Raw genomic sequence first — 17,558 nt, forward strand, 5'->3', positions numbered from 1 at the left:
GCAGGTCAAGTCAGCTACAAAGCACCTCTTTGTCAGTAGCTGAGCACAAACAGAATATAAATGACTGTCTTTAAGTACTGTGGGTCAGAAAGAAGCTGTTCTATAGGGTTTCATCCATGTTTTGTCCAGTCTTGTTGTAAATGTCTCAAGCAGTTGTGCAACCAATCATCATTTGCCTTAAGAAATTATTTCATAATCCTATTCTTCACCCTTCATGCTCTTCAGCTTGAGTCTTATTTGTATTTTGTCTAGTATTGTACATTCCTGTATTGCCTGAGTTCTAGCCTGGCCCTGGGATTGTTGTTTTTTTCAAGTACTCACAGACATTAGCAATTCTCAATGGTCATATAAGCAAGATAGATTTTGTTTCCTTTTGAAACTGTCAGCTTGCCCTGTCTGCTCTTTTGGCTTTTCTTACCACTCCCGTGATTGTTTAAGCTTCAGTCTTGACAGAATGTCACAGAACGTTTCCTTCTCTTCAGTTCTTTGATAGATGCCCATAAGCAAAGCAAGAGAAAGGTTTTGGCATTTTAGATTTTGGTGGATAAGTTCTCCATTTCTCAATGGCTCTCCTGTTTCTGCTTTCTCTTGAGGTTCTGTTCTGAGGCTTTTCCTCCCAAAGTAACCATTTCCATCTGCTCAAGCTAATTTTTTTTAGCTGGTGCATTTGTTGCAACCCTTTCCTACACAGTACAGCCTTAGAATTCCATTAGATGTCCAGCTTAAATCCTCTTCCAGAAGTTGTAGAGTAAGAATGAGACAAACGGTTGGCCTGGATTCTGATTCCTCATGCTGCCTGCCCTTCTATCCAGTGACAGCCTAGTTCTTGTCAGAAATTGTGTTGTAATGTAGGATGTTTCCTGGTAATTTTCCCTACATTCTGTAGGTTAGATACAGGTAGAACTAGCAGGACTATCCTGTCGTGCTTCACATGCAGAGTCCATAAGTAAAGCCTGACCATGTCAGGCCTTCCCTCCTTCCATCCTTTACTCCAACTGTTTCTCCTCCAACCTGCCTATTTTCTCTGTGCACAGCTCTTGTCAGAATCCATGATGATGCCAGAGCTACAACATTGCATGCAGGGCCCCTGTGTTAACTGAAATATATATATATATGAGTGACAATATGATATCCAAATTTATTCCTTTATCTCAAAACTTTTCTTCTTCTACTAACGCCTGTGAAATCTCCAGTCAGAGACAAACCCAGAGCTCAGGCTCTGGCCTCTGGTGCTCTTTGGTATGTGAGATGCTGGAATCCTTCAGATGATCATTGCAGCTGGCTCCTGAACAAAGCACATGTGCGTCACATTGTGACTCATTGATCCAAGAACTCCCCAGGCTGATTTTATGACATATTTTGTTAAGGTTTTCTTGGTTGTAAGAGAAGTTTCATATCTGTAGATACTCCAAACATTGTGTTTTGTTGCTGCTCTGCCATGATGCTTTTATCTGTCTTTTGTTGAATTGTGTCGCAATCCTCATATCCAAACCAATTTGGATTGATCAGGCAAATGAGATTTTGTGAGGCACTTGATAAAGTGCATTACTAAAATCTGGATACATGATGTCTGTGTTCTCGCTGTTCATTAATTTTGCAGTTTTATAGAAACTGTGGTCAATTTTGGCATGGCAGTGAGTGGTGTTATAAGCAATGAGGTGTGTGGGCTGGTTAACCTCAAAGCTTTTAACTACAGTTAAAAACTCTTCTGGTACAAGTACACAGTGATGACAGTCCGGGGTTGGTTTATAACTGTGTCTATGGATGAGTTTTATATATGTTTATAAATATATATAGTTATATATATTTATTAAAAACTGATGTGTGTGTGTATATACATATAGTGCTATATACAAACACAGGTGTGTGTGTATCTGTTACCCATACATATCATGAGGCTGTAGTAGTGGGGCCAGTAATGGCGTCATCCTATCAGGTCTGTGAATGGTAAAACACCACTGATGCCTGGGCTGGAATTGGATCAGGGAATAGGGAAGTTTTTAGGGAAAACTTCTGTTGTGTTGAGACCAAGAGGATGTTATACGAAGGGTGTATTTTTAAGCAAAGGATTTTTGTCTTTTATTTGGATGTTCATCAGAAATTCTCACAGTAAGCCAAGCATGACGCTTAAGACACCTAATATAATGTGAATTTGTCCTGCTATAAAATGTTTCCGTTGTGGTGAGGAGTGCTTTGTTTCTTTCACTGCCTCTTCTGCTTTAGAACAGCAGCAGGGAAGGGAGCTGGCAGATTGGGGGCTCTGTCCTAAGGGAAGCTGGGCATAAATGATGATGGGAGGGTGAAAAGGGGTATTTTCAAAACTGATGAATAGGCTAAACAGAATTATTTAGGATATTAATAAGGTCCCAACAACAGACCTTTCTTAAGGGTGTTTTTGTCTGGCACTACGACATGTTTACTTAAATGACTTTTTCTTATGTTTTAGGAGCAGGCAATGCAGGATAAACTTCAGACTCTGTCCCAGAGCTGTGAAAGGTATCATTATAATCATTTCAGCAAAAAAACCTGTTTCCTTTCTAGAGGGTGATTTTTCTGTCCTTATGAGGCTAAATCAAATGCCTAGTCTTTGGGTTGGGTATTGCATTCTAACCTTGATGTACATAAAACAGATTTCAGTTCAGCAGGTAATTTATTTTTGTTAAAGTAACTCAAGTGGTGTTATCTCTGATTTTGATGCCACTGAATCTGTACAAAGGTATTTCATGCTAGAGTAGTTTGGTATGTAGCTTATTTATTTCCCCTTTGGAATGGGTGTACCTTTATCACCCTCTGTAATGATCCATCCCTAGGTTTGAGACGGGATGGTGTATTGGTGAGAGTTGTATATCGAGACACTCAGGTATATCATTATAACAAGCATTAAAACATGCAGCCAGAGCTCATTCTGAGGTTTTGCAGTGCACAAGTTTGAACTCAAGCCTAGTAATGTACTAGTTAATGAAATAATGATGGTACTACCTTATGGTATTGACAGAAACTGATAGGTCATTTCTCTGTGATAGCCAGAGCACACGCCCAACTAGAAGGAGCTCCTTTCACTCATGGAGCATCTCTCAGGTGCTGGCTAAATCTGGGACAGAATATATGCTGTTTTGTAGCCTGATTTTCCTCTGTCTTATCTACACATAACTCTGTTGTGTGGTGTGGTTTTCATTCTGGGGGGTTTCTTCCTTTCTCTTGCAAAGCTACATGAGTCCAGATGTTGCTTCAGGTAAAGAGATGAGTGACAGCTTCGAAGGAGCAATAGGAAGTGGAAAACAAGAAGGAAAGTCTTCAAAGAAACATAAGAAATCTACACGTGCTCGTTCACGCCAAGAGAAAACCAACAGACCCAAACTGACTATATTAAATGCAAGTACACTTTCTTTAGGGATAAATTCAGGGTTAGTTTGGTTGTGCCAGAAATAATTGTTGTTAATCTTTGCTTGCAGGTTTGTAACACAGGGGATAAGATGGTGGAGTGCCAGCTTGAAACCCACAATCACAAAATGGTGACTTTTAAGTTTGATTTGGATGGTGATGCACCTGAGGAGATTGCTACTTACATGGTAAGGCTTGATGATGCAGCTGCACACATGCTCTTGATGTAAGAAGTTGCCTTAGCCAGTTTGTTCTCACATGGGCTCGTTGGGAGCAGAATGGGACATTAGCCAAAAAGTTACAGTTCTCTTCTCTGTTTTGATGTGACCTTGTAGGTAGAGAATGAATTCATATTGCAGAGTGAGAAAGAGACATTTATTGAACAAATGAAAGATATTATTGATAAAGCAGAAGATATGCTCAGTGAAGATACAGAAGGAGAGCGAAGTTCTGATCAGGGAACAAGTCCCCAGCAGGATACAGATGGAGCAGAAATGAGTGAGGTAAGAAACATTAGAGTTCTTGGTTGATACCTCTTTGTTAATGCCCAATTACCATAAAGTTTCACAACCCACACTAAGCAAAAGGAAGAAAAGGTTTCTTAGCTAGAAAAACAATTCTTTAACTCAGTTAAAACTTAGAATATAAAGATTCCTTGGAATAATGCTGCTCTTGCATTGATACTAAGAGAGTGGTTTTTTGTTCTTTGTTTCTTTGAACAGGAGAAGCGGCCATCTCAAGTGAGGACACCCGTGTATCAGCAAAATGGTAAAAATTCCTTTGAATACATACTTAATCTGTAGCTTGACATTTTCTATCTAAATATAAAATATAAAACTAGTTTATGGTGGGTGATCTGGAATAAACCCAAACTGTTGTTTGCTTTTTATTTTCATATCTAGTTTTGCATACTGGAAAAAGGTGGTTTATTATATGCCCTGTGGTGGAAAACCCAACTACTGATGCACCAGAATTTTCTCCACCAGTTCCTCAGAGTGCACAACAGTCTGAAGGTCCAGGTATTTATGAAGTTTAGATCTTCTAGAAAACATTGTCTCAGAAGGGAAAGAAGTCTCTTGGCTGTACTGTAGTCCCTCAGATAACTCTGGTGGCTTGGACCCTGATGTATGTCTGCCTTGGCTTAGAGCTGTACTCATCAGCCTCTAGTTCCTAGATGATAATGAAAACTTCCTGAGATGTAGAAGAGCTCTTCATCTTTACCCTACAAAAGGTGTACTTTATGAAGCCTAGGCCTCTTTGTCTTTGTAACAATTGAAGACAGTTCTGTATGCCAGAGACTTCATGTAGTTTGAACAACCCATACCTTCCTGTCTTTGGTCAATTGTTGAAGTATTTCAGAGTAACATTCCTGTGATTAGGAAAGAGTTATCACACAAAATTAGTTCATGTTTTTGATGAAGAGCCTTCTTTCAAGTCGTGCACAACACAAGCATGTTTAATACACTGAACTAAATTAGAAATGATTATCTGAGTTTGGGGCAAGTTGCAGTATTTTAAGTATCTGCCTTACACTATAGCATGGCTGAAATTCTAATCAGAGGATCATTGGGTTTGGAAAGGACCTCTGGAGATGAGTCCAACCCCCTGCTAAAGCGGGTTCTATAGAGTAAGTTGTACAGGAAAGCATCCAGATGGATCGCTGCAGCCTTGATGTTTTCTGTTAGGCGTCACAGCTCAGTTCAGGTGAGGTGTAACTGTCACTACAACTAGCCAGGAGGCTCTGCAGTGACTTTGTTTCACTCTGTACATCAGAAGTTCAAATGCTGTTTGTGTCCTTCCTAGAACTGGAGCAGTCGGATGATCAGCAAGCAAACTCTGTGGTGCCGGATACGCCTGGTGTCTTAGCTTGTCAGCAGCTTCCTCTACAAACAAGCGTCTGTGACAGCCCCATTGGGGCCTCTCCATCTTTGGCACAAATTCCTGCTGCAGCATCTTCAGCTGGCTTGCCGAGCCAGGCAGAGCTCTCAGCTCCAGCGCAGCCGGGACCTGCTCCAAACATCCTGGAGCAGGCAGCTGCTAACGGGGGCCAGCCGGAATGTTCTCTACTGAAAACAGCATTGCCCGCCCCACCTGGCACTCCAGCTCCAATTGCTGCCCCTCTGGAGGAGCCCGCTGATGCTCCTCTGGCTGCTCAGCCTACTCAGCACACGCAGCAGCAGGTAGATGAGGCCATGTGTATCCCTGATGTGGAGATAGCGTGTTGCAGCGTCGGGCCGCCCAAAGCAGTCCCAACAGCTCCTGCCAAGGCACCTGAGCTCTGCCCGCTCCCTGTGCTCTCAGATGCTGTTGTTTTGGAGCGGCAGCCTGCGGCCCAGATCCCTCACCTGCCAGAGGCCGGCCAGCCTGGCGTGGTGCAACACTCCTTTGTCAACCAAGTGTTTCCTGCATCTGTTGCATCTGAGTCTATTAATCTGGCAGGATCTCAACTTCAGAGCCCCACTCAGGTGTCCGTGGCCGCATCCCAGCAGCATGTGATGCTGTCTCAGACACAGCCTGTCACCTGCGCCAGCATGGGGGTCAACCTGCTGCAGCAGCAGCAGCAGCAGCCGTGCACTGTGGAGTCTGATGGAGAGGGGCCACCCCGGGTGGACTTTGTTGACAACACAATAAAAAGCCTCGATGAGAAACTGCGCAACTTACTTTACCAGGAGTATGTCCCGACTTCTTCTGCATCAGCAGGAACTCCAGATGCTTTTGTGCCATTGGAACAGGCAGACAGTGAATTTAACTTGCCACCATTTACCGAAGATCAAGTTCCCAAGTTGGTGTTGGATTTGAGAGAACCAGGCCATAATGCCACGGATGGCTGCCAGGAGGTGAAAGCTGCTGGGGCCCAGTTTGTGCCGGCTGTGCCACCCGAGATCACACCTTACCCAGTATTGGTTAGTGCAGCAGTGACTTTGCCCTTTGTACATCTAAACCCAGCTCAATAGAGCTCAGAAACAGTCTGTAGTATAACATGTATATGGGCTTCTTGCTTCTCTAAGCATTTTACATCTGCTCCTTGATGTATTACCTTTTGCCTGCTTTCCATTGTGAATATTCTCCTAGAGTGCATCTCATAAAGTTAGAACTTGACTCACATTATATAAACGTTTATCAGTGAAAGCCAATTTTTTCCTTTGGGCTTTTAAGTCAAATAACATCTTAATTCACACTTTGAATCATATCCTGTTTCTACAGCAGGCAGAAATATGACTTTTTGTAGTTTAAGAAGATAATATGCATCATGAGGAGAGTCATTAAGTTCTGAGGAGAAAGGTAGTGTTTGTCTAATCAGCTGGCTCTGACATGGTATTGTCTGTGCCTTGTTTGCATGTGTAGCTGGTTACATGGGGATGTTCTGCTTCACCCTTGCCTCATACCACAGCAAATGCACATAGCAGCAGGGAGCTGGCAGAGGGTGTCCCATTTATGGATGAGGTGGAACCAGAGCAGTTTCACAGACCTTCTCTAAAGACTGATTATAGTCTGTGAATAGAGTTTTCTTTTGTATCGTTATCACAAAGTTAGCAGTAAGAAATGTTAAATTTGCATATTATGCATTCGTGACCAATTTAAGAATATGTAGTAGGTTACTGAAATAGCATGGGCTCCCCACACAGCCTATATCACTATATCTCTAACTCCATAGGTCGATGATTGCTCAATTTTCAGGAACGATCCCTTTTGACTTCATCTGAACTTAGGGGGTTAAGACTTCCCTGGGTAATAGCTGAGGAAAGCTGAGCTTTCCTGTTTTGGTTTTGTTGTGTTTTGGTTTTTACTTTGTTTACTGGTGTTGGTGCCTTGGGTCATTATTCATTCTGTGGATGCGTGTTGCAGTTTCTCAGTCTAAATGCTGAGTTCATGAGATGGAAAAGATTTGCAGCACTTTCTGCTAGAAGATCAATGATTACCTACTTGAAAAGACTTCTGGAGATAATGCCATCACCACTACCAAGGATGAGGCTGTTCCATACAGTATCAGCTGGATAAACTGTTGGAAAGATGCAATATTTTACAGAAATGTGGCTGCATTTGGGCAACTCGTTTGAACTGTGTGGTGATAAATGACCACCTACAGCAGCTACAGTGCTGTTCATGAGAGGTTGTCTCTCTCCAGTAATTGAGTCCGGTCCTTCTGAAATGTGGGACTTTCTGAAGAGACGGATGCAGAGTGTGTGGTTTGGTTGGAAAAGCAAAACAGAACAAAACCAAAATTGATATATAATTCAGTGCTTGTGTTGACTTAGGTTGCAGTCTCCTCCGTGACACTGCCTCCTCTTTGTCTTCCAAGGGAGAGAAAAAAGAAAAGAGGAGATAAAGGAAAAGCTAGGAGGCCACCTCCACAAATAATATAAAATAGTTTCGTACTCCACAATAGTGTGAGTATAGAGGGATGGGGGTAGAGAGAGAAAGAGAGAATGAGAATGCATTGGCTTTGTGCTGGAGACTGAAATGCTTTTCTTTTTACTGAAAGCTTGAGAAGTCTGAGGTCGCTGGTGACGGGACTGAGTCCTTGGAAGCAAGAGGTGGGTCAGCAAGCCAAAGAGGTAATGCTCCTTTCAGTGCTGAACTGCAGTAGTGCATCTGTACTTGTGCCTGGTCCTCTCCTATGTCTCCTTGCTGCTAGCTCTTGGTTAACTGCCCAGCGATGCCCGGCGCATTGCTGACCCTGCTGTAATATAACAAGTATTAAATAGCTTGCTCCTGTCAAGCTTCCTAGAAATAAACAGCCTCACGGGCAGATTTATTTTAAACCATAAGTAGGTAATATATGCCTATGGTATAGGGTGTTCATGTGGAAGTCTGTGATCTCAACAGTAAATTTCTGATGCCATTAAAACATCTGAACATTAAGTCCCTTGTATTTCTGGGGCTGCATGGGAAGGAGCTGATGAAAATCATGTGGTTGAGGGTAGCATCTCTGGGGAGAAACTTGTAAGATGCTTGAGAGTCCCATGGAGAGCTAGGAAGAAGTTCTTTTCATTTAGTACTTGCAAATTTAATGGCAATTTCCATAATAACATAGTAGGAGTAGTAGTAAGAAGCAGAGCGTTTGTAATGCTCCTTTTACCTGTCTTGCAAGTCATGGGCAATCTTAAGCAATGAAGAGCCTGAAACTCCTGCCCCTGTCACATGTTGCCTTAACTACAAAAGCAGTGGCCCAGGTGGTGAAATAATGTTGTCTGCATTATTCTACTGATGTTTTGCTTCTCACGTATTTTGTGGTCCAAGTGGTCATTTTCTGAGCTTGTAATTTCTGCTTTCAACAGTGTGATGTTTAACTTCATTTCAGGCACCTTGAATTGTTGGTGTGGGTATCTGTCAAATGGCAGGTGTGAAGTAATGGTCCATTTGTGGTCAAATGCAGCATTTTAAGTGCGTGAATACTTGAGAGCAATTATTTATTTTTTCAAGACATGAAGAACACCTTGGTCATACAGGTCTTAGTGTACCATGCAAATTTCACTCTACTTCCTGCCTAACATTTTCCACTTGGCTTATGGAATTTCACACTTTTTATTATTTGAATTCCCCAAATGAATAGACTGATAATAGTGTCTATCTGCAGGTAATTTGTGCTGTTATCATTATTGTCTCCTGCATTTAAACAGAAAAATCCTAGATCCTGCATTACAAGGAATTGGAATTTGTATTGTTCTTCAGTGCTTCACTGTTACATTTGAGTTTACTGTTGGGTTGCTTTATGCAAAACCATTACAGACATTAATTTGTTGCTTTTTTTCCTCCAACTTGTAAAGCAGGATCAGCTGCGAGCATCACTCCAGCTCCTACGACTCCAGCAAAGGGCCTCCTCCAGGTAACCAGAAACCACGCATGGTTTTATATTTGATTGTTATGGTATGGTTACTTTTGAAATTAACCTCTGTTATTTTCTCCAGGTTGCACCTACATCATCAAGCGTAGCTAAACAGATGGAAACTTCTAAAACGAAAGAGAAGGCAAAGGCTACAACTTCATCTACGCACACAGATAATGTAATGCAGCTATCGACAGCAGATGGGGTGATAAATAACCTTCAAAGGGATGACTCTCTAGACTCTGGTTCCTATGGAAAACAGGCTGGAACTCATGACAGCGGTACACCAGCCAAAACTATTGGCAGGTTTTCAGTAAGCAGCACACAAGATGAATTAACTTTAGCAGCGCCACATTGCTTAAGATTCTCTGCACCCCCAGACGTCTATTTGGATGAGCTCCCTTCCAGCCCTGACCAGAAGACAGCTGTCCGACGGGTGCAGACAGCCACGTCTGTTGATGTCCTTTGTGACCAGGGCTCGAGTGATTCTGCTGAGGAACCCTTCCATCGACAGGCTGCTGCAGCTCAGCCATCCCCTCCGAGCAGTAGTGCAGCCTCTGACTTAATTAAAAAGGCAGCAGCTTTTCTGCAGAGGACTGGAAAAGCCAGCTCCCAAGGCCCCGATTCACCAAATGGGCAGGGAACAAAGATTCCTACCATCAACATAACGTCCTTCCACTCACAGTCATCATACATGAGCAGTGACAATGACTCTGAATTTGAAGATGCAGACATGAAGAAAGAACTGCAGAACTTAAGAGAAAAGTATGTTGGGTTTGCAGACAGTAAACTGGGGTAGAATACACTGCTGGGGTAGAATGCATTGAGACACCTAGGCAGCATCTGTGTGCTGAAAAATGTGTTTTGTATAGCTGCAGTGAGTAAACTGCTCCTGAGCAAATGAAGCGTCATTGAGACCTCCCATTGAATGTCATCCTGCATCATTTTATGCCTCACTTTATTGACCACTCCTGTTTGGAAGTAGAATAATTCAGCTTTAATTATTTTTTTTAAATGAGAGAATTTTTGCTGTGATGTCCAGTTTCCCTGCTTAAAAACTGCATTGATGTAGTAGCAGGCGATAGAATTTGTGATGTGTTTGTGTGCAATATTAGGATCCAGTGTGGGGACTATGCAAGGCCATATAACTGTAATATGAATGTCTGCATAGAGAACTGTAAGGTGTTCTCTTTGTGCCTTTCTCTGCAATAGTGCTTCAGACTAGCAAACCTACAGACCCACCACCATTCCTGATGTCACTCTTATGATAGATACCTACCAAAAGATACTGGAATAAAACCCACATTTCACCTCACACCATGCCTAAACCTCAGCATTCTCCCTACTATTAGGGAAGTCTGGTGGAGCCTGAGTAGTCTGCTGTGCAGCCAGTCCTCACAACCAGCTTTAATAAAATAAAAAGTTTAAAACTGGCCTTATGGCATCCTTAAATCAGAATTCCAAAATTGATTGTTTTTACTTAGCATATTTAAAATCTTTTACCTACCTAAGGGTTCTGTCTTACAAATCAATGTATGAGAAGTCGACCACCACCTTTGCTAGGGGGGTGGTTCTGACTTCGTGTGCTGCTGGGTAGCTTTTCTGACTGAAGGTTGTTTTGCTTTATCTCATAACTAGTTCTGCTGCCAACGTGTGGTTATTTATCAAATACACACTAGAAAATGTTTTATTTCTATACTTAGGCATATGAAAGAAATTGCTGAACTCCAGACCCAGCAGAAGAATGAGATAGAGGCACTGTACATTCGGTTAGGGAAGCCCCTCCCTCCCAACATGGGCTTCCTTCACTCAGCCCCGCCAAGCGGCCGTCGACGAAGAACCAGCAAAAATAAATTGAAAGGTGGAAAGCTCTTAAATCCTCTGGTTCAGCAGCTCAGGAGTGGAACATCAAGCACAAGTAGGTGCACTAGGCTACTTTGCATTTCCCTGTTGGTTTTGGCTGTTATGGTTTTGCTGTATAATTGCATGGACTGCATAAAAGTTACTGATCTTTTTCTTTGTAATACAGTGTCTTAAGTTTGCATGCTGTGAATTGTTTTTGAAGTGGGCTTCCTTTGAGGCCATCTTGTTACAGTGCACTGTGCTGAGCTGTACCTTCCCTGCATTGTTGACAATGTTTGGCAGAGAAACAATTCCCCACTTTAATTTGGAATACAGCCTGGTTCCATTTTCTCATCTTTTCTCCAAATGCTATTTATTGATGTTTGTATTCACTTCTTAGGAGCTGTTGTCCTCTATTGATTGGGTGCTGTATCTTGTTGTTGTTTATTTTTTCCTACAACGTGCTATCTAGATAAGATGGGATTGTATTTGCTCCCACAAGAGTGGGAGATAAGAAAACAGTTAATAAAAGCCGTGATGGATGCTTTGACCATCTGAAGCACTTTGAGATTTTCTCAGATGCTCTCAAACAATATGACAATCTTGAGTCGTTATCTCTTTGGAAAGTAGGATGATGACATTACAGATAACAAATGCTGATACGGTCCAGTGCCTATTTCTTCAACAGGATGTGGAATAGATTTATTTTCCTTCAGCTTAGTTCATACTGTTATGTGGAAGAGTAGCATGCTTCCACTATTGACCCTGCTTGTCAAATCTGGTAGGTCTGGTTTGCAACATCACTTTTACAGATTTGCTTAGCGAGGCTGATGCAATGAAATTCTTACAAGACTGTTTTAGAGGGCTGTGCTTTTAATTAATGATTTCAATTAAGCCAAGTAAAGCAGATTCAGAGGCAAGACATTCTGTGATCCATCTCAAATCTAAGTATTTTTGGCATACAGGATCTGAAGCAGTGTTGAATGTTTCATAACTATTTTGCTGCTGCTTGGCTAACCTGTGTAGGTTTTACCTCCCTTCCCTGTGGTGGGATGCTGTGAATGTCTGTGATTCTGTCCACCCATATGCCAGTTTGTTCTTGGGTTGTCTGAAGCCATTTTCTGTCTACACAGAGAACCCATATCTCTCTGTCTCTGCTCATGGATGCTCACATCAGTGTTTTACCTTAGTTCAAAGAATTTCAGCCTATTTCTGTGTTATAGTGTCCTCCTCTTGACCACCAGTTTAAATTAGAGAACAGAAATCTGCTCAGTTATGTTGCTTCTTTGATGCATGCTTTCCTTCCTGCATTTCTTCTTTATTTTTCACTATTCTGAGGTACTGCATGAAGTTCTCATTACTCTGAGAACCTGTATTCACGCATGAGTCTTCTCAGGCTTACCTAGTTAGGCTTCTCATTTCTGGGGCTTTTCGAGGTCATTTCTCAAAGATGAATGGCAGGTGGTCTCATGCAGTTACTGATAGACACTAATTAGAGTTGCCTCTGTTAGTTGTTTTTGCTGTTAAATCCATATCACAAATGAGTACGAAGCTACTCTCTTGATAAATGTCTCCTTACCCAAAATAACTATATAGATAGAAATTTTTGTATAGAGACATGTATATATCAATGTATAGATATAAAGACAAAAATCCTCATGTCTTCTCAGCAGCTTTTTATTTTTCTCCACTGACTCGCTTTCACCTTGGGTTTGAGTGCAAACCTACTTATTCTGCTCAGTCATCTTGTGCCTCCATTGTCCTAATCAGACACTCCTGCAGTTCTAAACAGTACTCTTCGAATTCTTGACTTCAGTCCTTCTGAAAAACTCAGAAAAGCAACTATAAAAATCAAACTTGCCCCACAAGCTTCTTGGAGAATCAGGAGCAGTGACAGTACATGGAGACTATTTTGTGGTGCTGGTTGTCTGTGTAGTCTGTGTTTCATATGGTACTTTAGAACTGTAGGCTGCTGTTCTTGGTGGCAAATGAGCAGTTGTTTTTAGGCGCTGATATTTCTTCATTAGTTTCCTAGCATTTGCCGTTGCTTGTATTTTGTTTTTGTTCTTTCAGGTAATGTTTCAGACTCTAAAGATTCACCTCACAAAGAAACAACTAAAGCTCAGCCTGGATCTCCCGAAACAACAGGAGTAACTTCCTCTGTGTCAGCCTCATTTGGGAAGTCTGTTCAGACACAGCAGCCGTGCTCTGTCAAAGCCTCTTTGTCTTCTGACATCTGCTCCGGCTTAGGCCCTGAAGGAGGTGATGTGAACGCAAGCTCTGGCCAAGGTGATTTTTTCCTACCAGCTGTTCAGCATATCCTCCAGCACATGCTAAAATCAATTTACTTCCCTTATGCTTGAACTTTTAGGAGTGGATTTGGCAATCCAAATTACAGGCTTATCTTTAAAAAATATCACTGCAGTGTATTGTTAGGAGAACAAAAGTAAAGGATCTCACAAAGTATTCAGAGTCAACACTCAAGGAGGCACAGTAGATTTTAGGTAGGAAATACCTTCTACCTTTGCCAGCAGTGGCACTGACACTTTTTCTGGAGTCTGCCTTATGGATTTCTTAGAGGGGAAAAAATAGAAAGAGAAGAGTGGTAAAAAAAAAAACCTAACAAAGACAGATAGGAGACTATTTCCCTTGGTCCATTTTGGGCTCTTGTTTTAGCTCCTTGATATGGGTAGACCTGGAGATCCTCATTATAAAGTACTAATCCTTCTCAGGTGTGGGGAAAAAAAAGTAGAGAGGACCAAGTTATGTCCCCTTTATCCAAGGGGTTAATGTTGTGCATGCTTTTGGAATCTCAGCTAAATGACTGCGGAGCGGTAGATTGGCTGTTCCCCAGTCCCGACTTCTGGTACCTCTGTGTAGTGCATACCTCTGTAGGTTTTGACTGACCTTGTTGCCATGCATAGTGGAAGTTATAATGATGATTAAAATACCTTCCTCTTATTGCACATCCTGCCAAACTAATCTACAAAATATCTATCTGTTCTCTTTTGCTGTTATTGCATCCTTTGTGTATGGTCAATTAACTTAATCCTCTTTGGCAAAGTTAAAATGGAGATGTGGATGTTTAACTAACAAAGCTGATTTGACTGATGGTATAGGACATCTGATCACAGCTACTTGTACTTTATAAGTGTCTTTGTTTTCTTCCCTTTATATTCATTTACAGGCTGGACGGTTTTCCACCAAACGTCTGAGAGAGTGACCTATAAATCTAGTAGCAAACCTCGTACCAGATTCCTCAGTGGACCTGTGTCTTTGTCCATCTGTTTGTATTTGTTCTTTTGTATTTTATCACAGTCCATCTTTCTTTTACCCCTTTTTCCAATCTCATGTTTTGTATCTCTAATATGTTTGGCAGGATGCCCCTTTTTCTGAGCCATCTTATCTTTCTTTTTTATCTTTCTTTTGAGTAATCATCACAAACACACCTTATTTATATTAATTTTTTCATATGAAAGCTTTTTTTGCACTGCTTTTGGCTCATGCCTGGGCACCAAAAGCATGTGTGGAAGATCTCATCATTTATGATATAACCTAATGGTAAATTTTATCCTGGACTTATCAAAGCTTTTGTACTTTATGTGATTTATGTTGAAGTAATTTTTTTATTTGCAATGTGGCAAATATACATGTCTGCTGTCCCGGTTCCAGCGACAACAAAAAGAAATCCATCCTTCTGTAGACGAATGGTCTCTTTCACACATGTTTGGACTATGAAGACATGCATGTAGCAAGCTGATACAATACTAGAAGGTCACTGAAGGGTATAACTTCCATACAAGGGCTGTATTAACACGATCTACAGTACTGTTTATATCCACTCTATTTTCTTTAATTTTTTCCCCCCCGCTCTTTGCATGTGGAAATGCTGAGACGAAAGTGCTCCAGCTAGTTCCTTCAAAATGTCTTTTCTAGGTGGGCTTTTCCCCATGCATTCACTTCCATTAGTTTAAGTGAGCAATTCTTACCTACACCCAAGTGGCGGGAAGATCCGGTTACTCCAAAGGCGAGTGCCATCGACTTTTTGTGTAAACTGATCTGGCTGAAGCACTGCGCTCAGTTTATTTTCTTATGACCTTACGTGACCTCTGAGATGAAGTCAATTAGCAGTTCATCAAAGCAGAAATAAGTAAAAAGCAGTATCAGATTGATGATATGATACTCTGAAATGGATTGCTAGGATCCAGTTTTTCTCAATTCAGATAATTGTGCACCTACTATTTATACCTTATTTGTACGACTTCTAAAGTAATTGGCGATTCAACCAAATGATATCAAGCTATTTAATTAAAAAGTGCAAACCTTTTTACCTAGCAGTATTTGCTGCCCTTTAGGCAAACAGATTTTGCTTGTACAATAAAGATATGTTGGGCTGACCAGGTACTATAGGCCACTTACATATAAAATTAGGAAGGCTGATAATGTTCTGGAGAAAATGGTTAACCCACAGTTTGTTTGCATTGATACCAAGTCTCCCATTGCAATGCGATGTTGCTCGTCATTACCCACGTGGTATAGATCAAAGGCACAAGACCACTTAAAAACACTCCCTCTAAAGTTACAAATAAACAATAATACTTTTAAGAATAATCTTGATTTTGTTTGAGGTCCCTAAAATCCAAGCATTCAGGTTCTGGAAACTGATGTTTACTGCTTAGCACACTGTTTATTTTCATACCAGTTTTAACAACAGTTTTGCACTCTGGGTTCTTCTGAGTTCCTGAGGGAAATCTCAGCATGTTGAGTTTTGCCATTTGGTTTTATAATGGACGTAGTAGTTTCTTCTCCTGCACTTATAAATCTCGGAAGTGGTTTCATTTATCTTTCACAAAACCACTATTCAGGAGGATGCAAAAGGTCTGGGAGGTGGCAATTCACAAACAGTGTATTAAAGAAGTTTGGGTGCATGGATATTGTGAATGAAACTGAGGGAATATGTGAATTCTTCCAATTATGAAGCTTCCCGGTACTTCAAGTAATCAGCAGCACAACAAATTGGTTTATGTTCTCAGCCCATATGTCTCTGTTTCTTTGGGTAAAGTGTTTGGAGATTTGTACTCCCCCATTTGTGAGTCATAGCAGAACTGAACTGGGGACCCGTGAGGAAGCTGGGCTGTGCAGCCAGAGCCTGCAGACATGTCTGGTGGTTCCATCTAGTGGGTGTCCAGAGCAGCAGTGGGCCTCGAGGAACAGCACAAAGTGACAGTGATGGCAAGGAGAAGAGCCAGCTGGCTTGTGGCCCTTCTCTGTTAGGATCCTACATGGGCTGCCCAGTGCAAAGGAGACTTGAGGGTTTGCAGCAGCTCCTGCACACCCTCTGTGTGGGCATCTCTGCATGCAGGAGAACCAAAAGTGGGTTTGAAACATGGGGAGCAAGCGCATGTGGGCCTGAGCTGTGAGCTTTGGATGCAGGTAGCTGTTTGGAGGGACTTAGTAGTTCAGCTGGATCTGTCCCTCAAATCAACGTTGTTTTTGTTATTTGAGAGCTGCTGGGAGGATCTGTGCTGCATTTTCAGGAATGTTCTACATCTGAACATTTGACTGAGGAATAGCAACAAACTGGGGAGGGGAGCTTAGACGTATTGTAGTAGTAAATACAATTAGCAGCACGCTTCCATGAAGTAGTATTCAAATGCTTTAAAGACAGATGTGCCTGGCTACAAAGCCCATCTAGCTCTGAACACTTTAAAGTTCTCCCAGAACTGCTGCCTGATCTGTCCCTTTGTCCAATATTACTTTTTCCTTCAACTTCTCATGGAATGCAATACATATTATTGATGGTCTTCAGCTTAATTTTAGCCCAAGCTCTTCCCACAGGTTAAATTGTCCTAGAGAAGAGTTTGCACTGACTGTGAGTGGGATTTTCAAAAGCTCCACTTGGCTTAGACTTGTAATCTCATGCAAAGCAATTTTTGTCAGGTCTGTAGTAATTAATATATTGTATGTGAATGGGATTATGGAAATAGTCTAGCACCGTACTGCTGCTTCAATTTTGTTTTAGCTTTCATGCTCTTTGGCAGCTGTTACAGCACAAATATGGGACAGTGGGTTTTATGCTGTCCTGTAAGATACAATAGCTCTTTAATTTCTCAGATGTTACCCCTGGAATTGGAAATAAAGCTTAACTTAGCTTAACTTTTACAGTCAGAGATTAAATCTCAATTAATTAGGGTTCATCTCCTTTCCTTTTTCAGCTATTAAACACCTTTATTGTGGAAGTAATACAATTAATCTGGTGAAATAGATTTACCAAGTGCACTTTTAATTGAATTTGAATATAAATCAAATCTTAGCTGATGATCATCGTCCCTGCTAGGTAATGTTCCCATCTCCCAGGCAGTGCTGGAGTGATGCAGTTGGGAGGAAACAGCTCTTTTTAGTGATTCGCCTTTTAGTAGCACTTCTCTTCAAGCAGGCTCCCTTTGTGTGGGTACCTTGTGCATGTCTAGGATCAGCGCTATCTGTCACTTCCCCACGTGTTTTGGAG

At 41.5% G+C, this 17,558-nt stretch overlaps 1 protein-coding gene across 31 annotated transcripts in view; it reads left to right on the forward strand.

Moving 5' to 3' along the window:
• Positions 1-17,558, forward strand: part of WNK2 (WNK lysine deficient protein kinase 2) — a 96,251-nt gene that overhangs the window by 62,486 nt on the left and 16,207 nt on the right. For 7 of the 31 annotated variants that reach the window (XR_014934655.1, XM_015874762.3, XM_015874763.3 and 4 more), the window contains 13 exons: positions 2,447-2,496; positions 3,207-3,372; positions 3,453-3,569; positions 3,717-3,884; positions 4,104-4,149; positions 4,284-4,400; positions 5,185-6,284; positions 7,865-7,937; positions 9,150-9,208; positions 9,291-9,973; positions 10,912-11,126; positions 13,124-13,339; positions 14,238-14,336. Coding sequence is in view for 30 of the 31 variants with exons in the window: in XM_015874762.3 (XP_015730248.2) it covers positions 2,447-2,496; positions 3,207-3,372; positions 3,453-3,569; positions 3,717-3,884; positions 4,104-4,149; positions 4,284-4,400; positions 5,185-6,284; positions 7,865-7,937; positions 9,150-9,208; positions 9,291-9,973; positions 10,912-11,126; positions 13,124-13,339; positions 14,238-14,336 (3,109 nt within the window). In the remaining variant the exon portion in view is untranslated. The remainder of the gene's footprint in view (positions 1-2,446; positions 2,497-3,206; positions 3,373-3,452; positions 3,570-3,716; positions 3,885-4,103; positions 4,150-4,283; positions 4,401-5,184; positions 6,285-7,864; positions 7,938-9,149; positions 9,209-9,290; positions 9,974-10,911; positions 11,127-13,123; positions 13,340-14,237; positions 14,337-17,558) is intronic. The other 24 variants (XM_085516498.1, XM_085516500.1, XM_015874766.3 and 21 more) reach the window with 11 other exon arrangements.

This window comes from Coturnix japonica, chromosome 15 (assembly GCF_054131305.1).
Source record: "Coturnix japonica strain WE chromosome 15, WE-NBRP24, whole genome shotgun sequence".
In the NCBI taxonomy this organism is placed as follows: domain Eukaryota; kingdom Metazoa; phylum Chordata; class Aves; order Galliformes; family Phasianidae; genus Coturnix; species Coturnix japonica.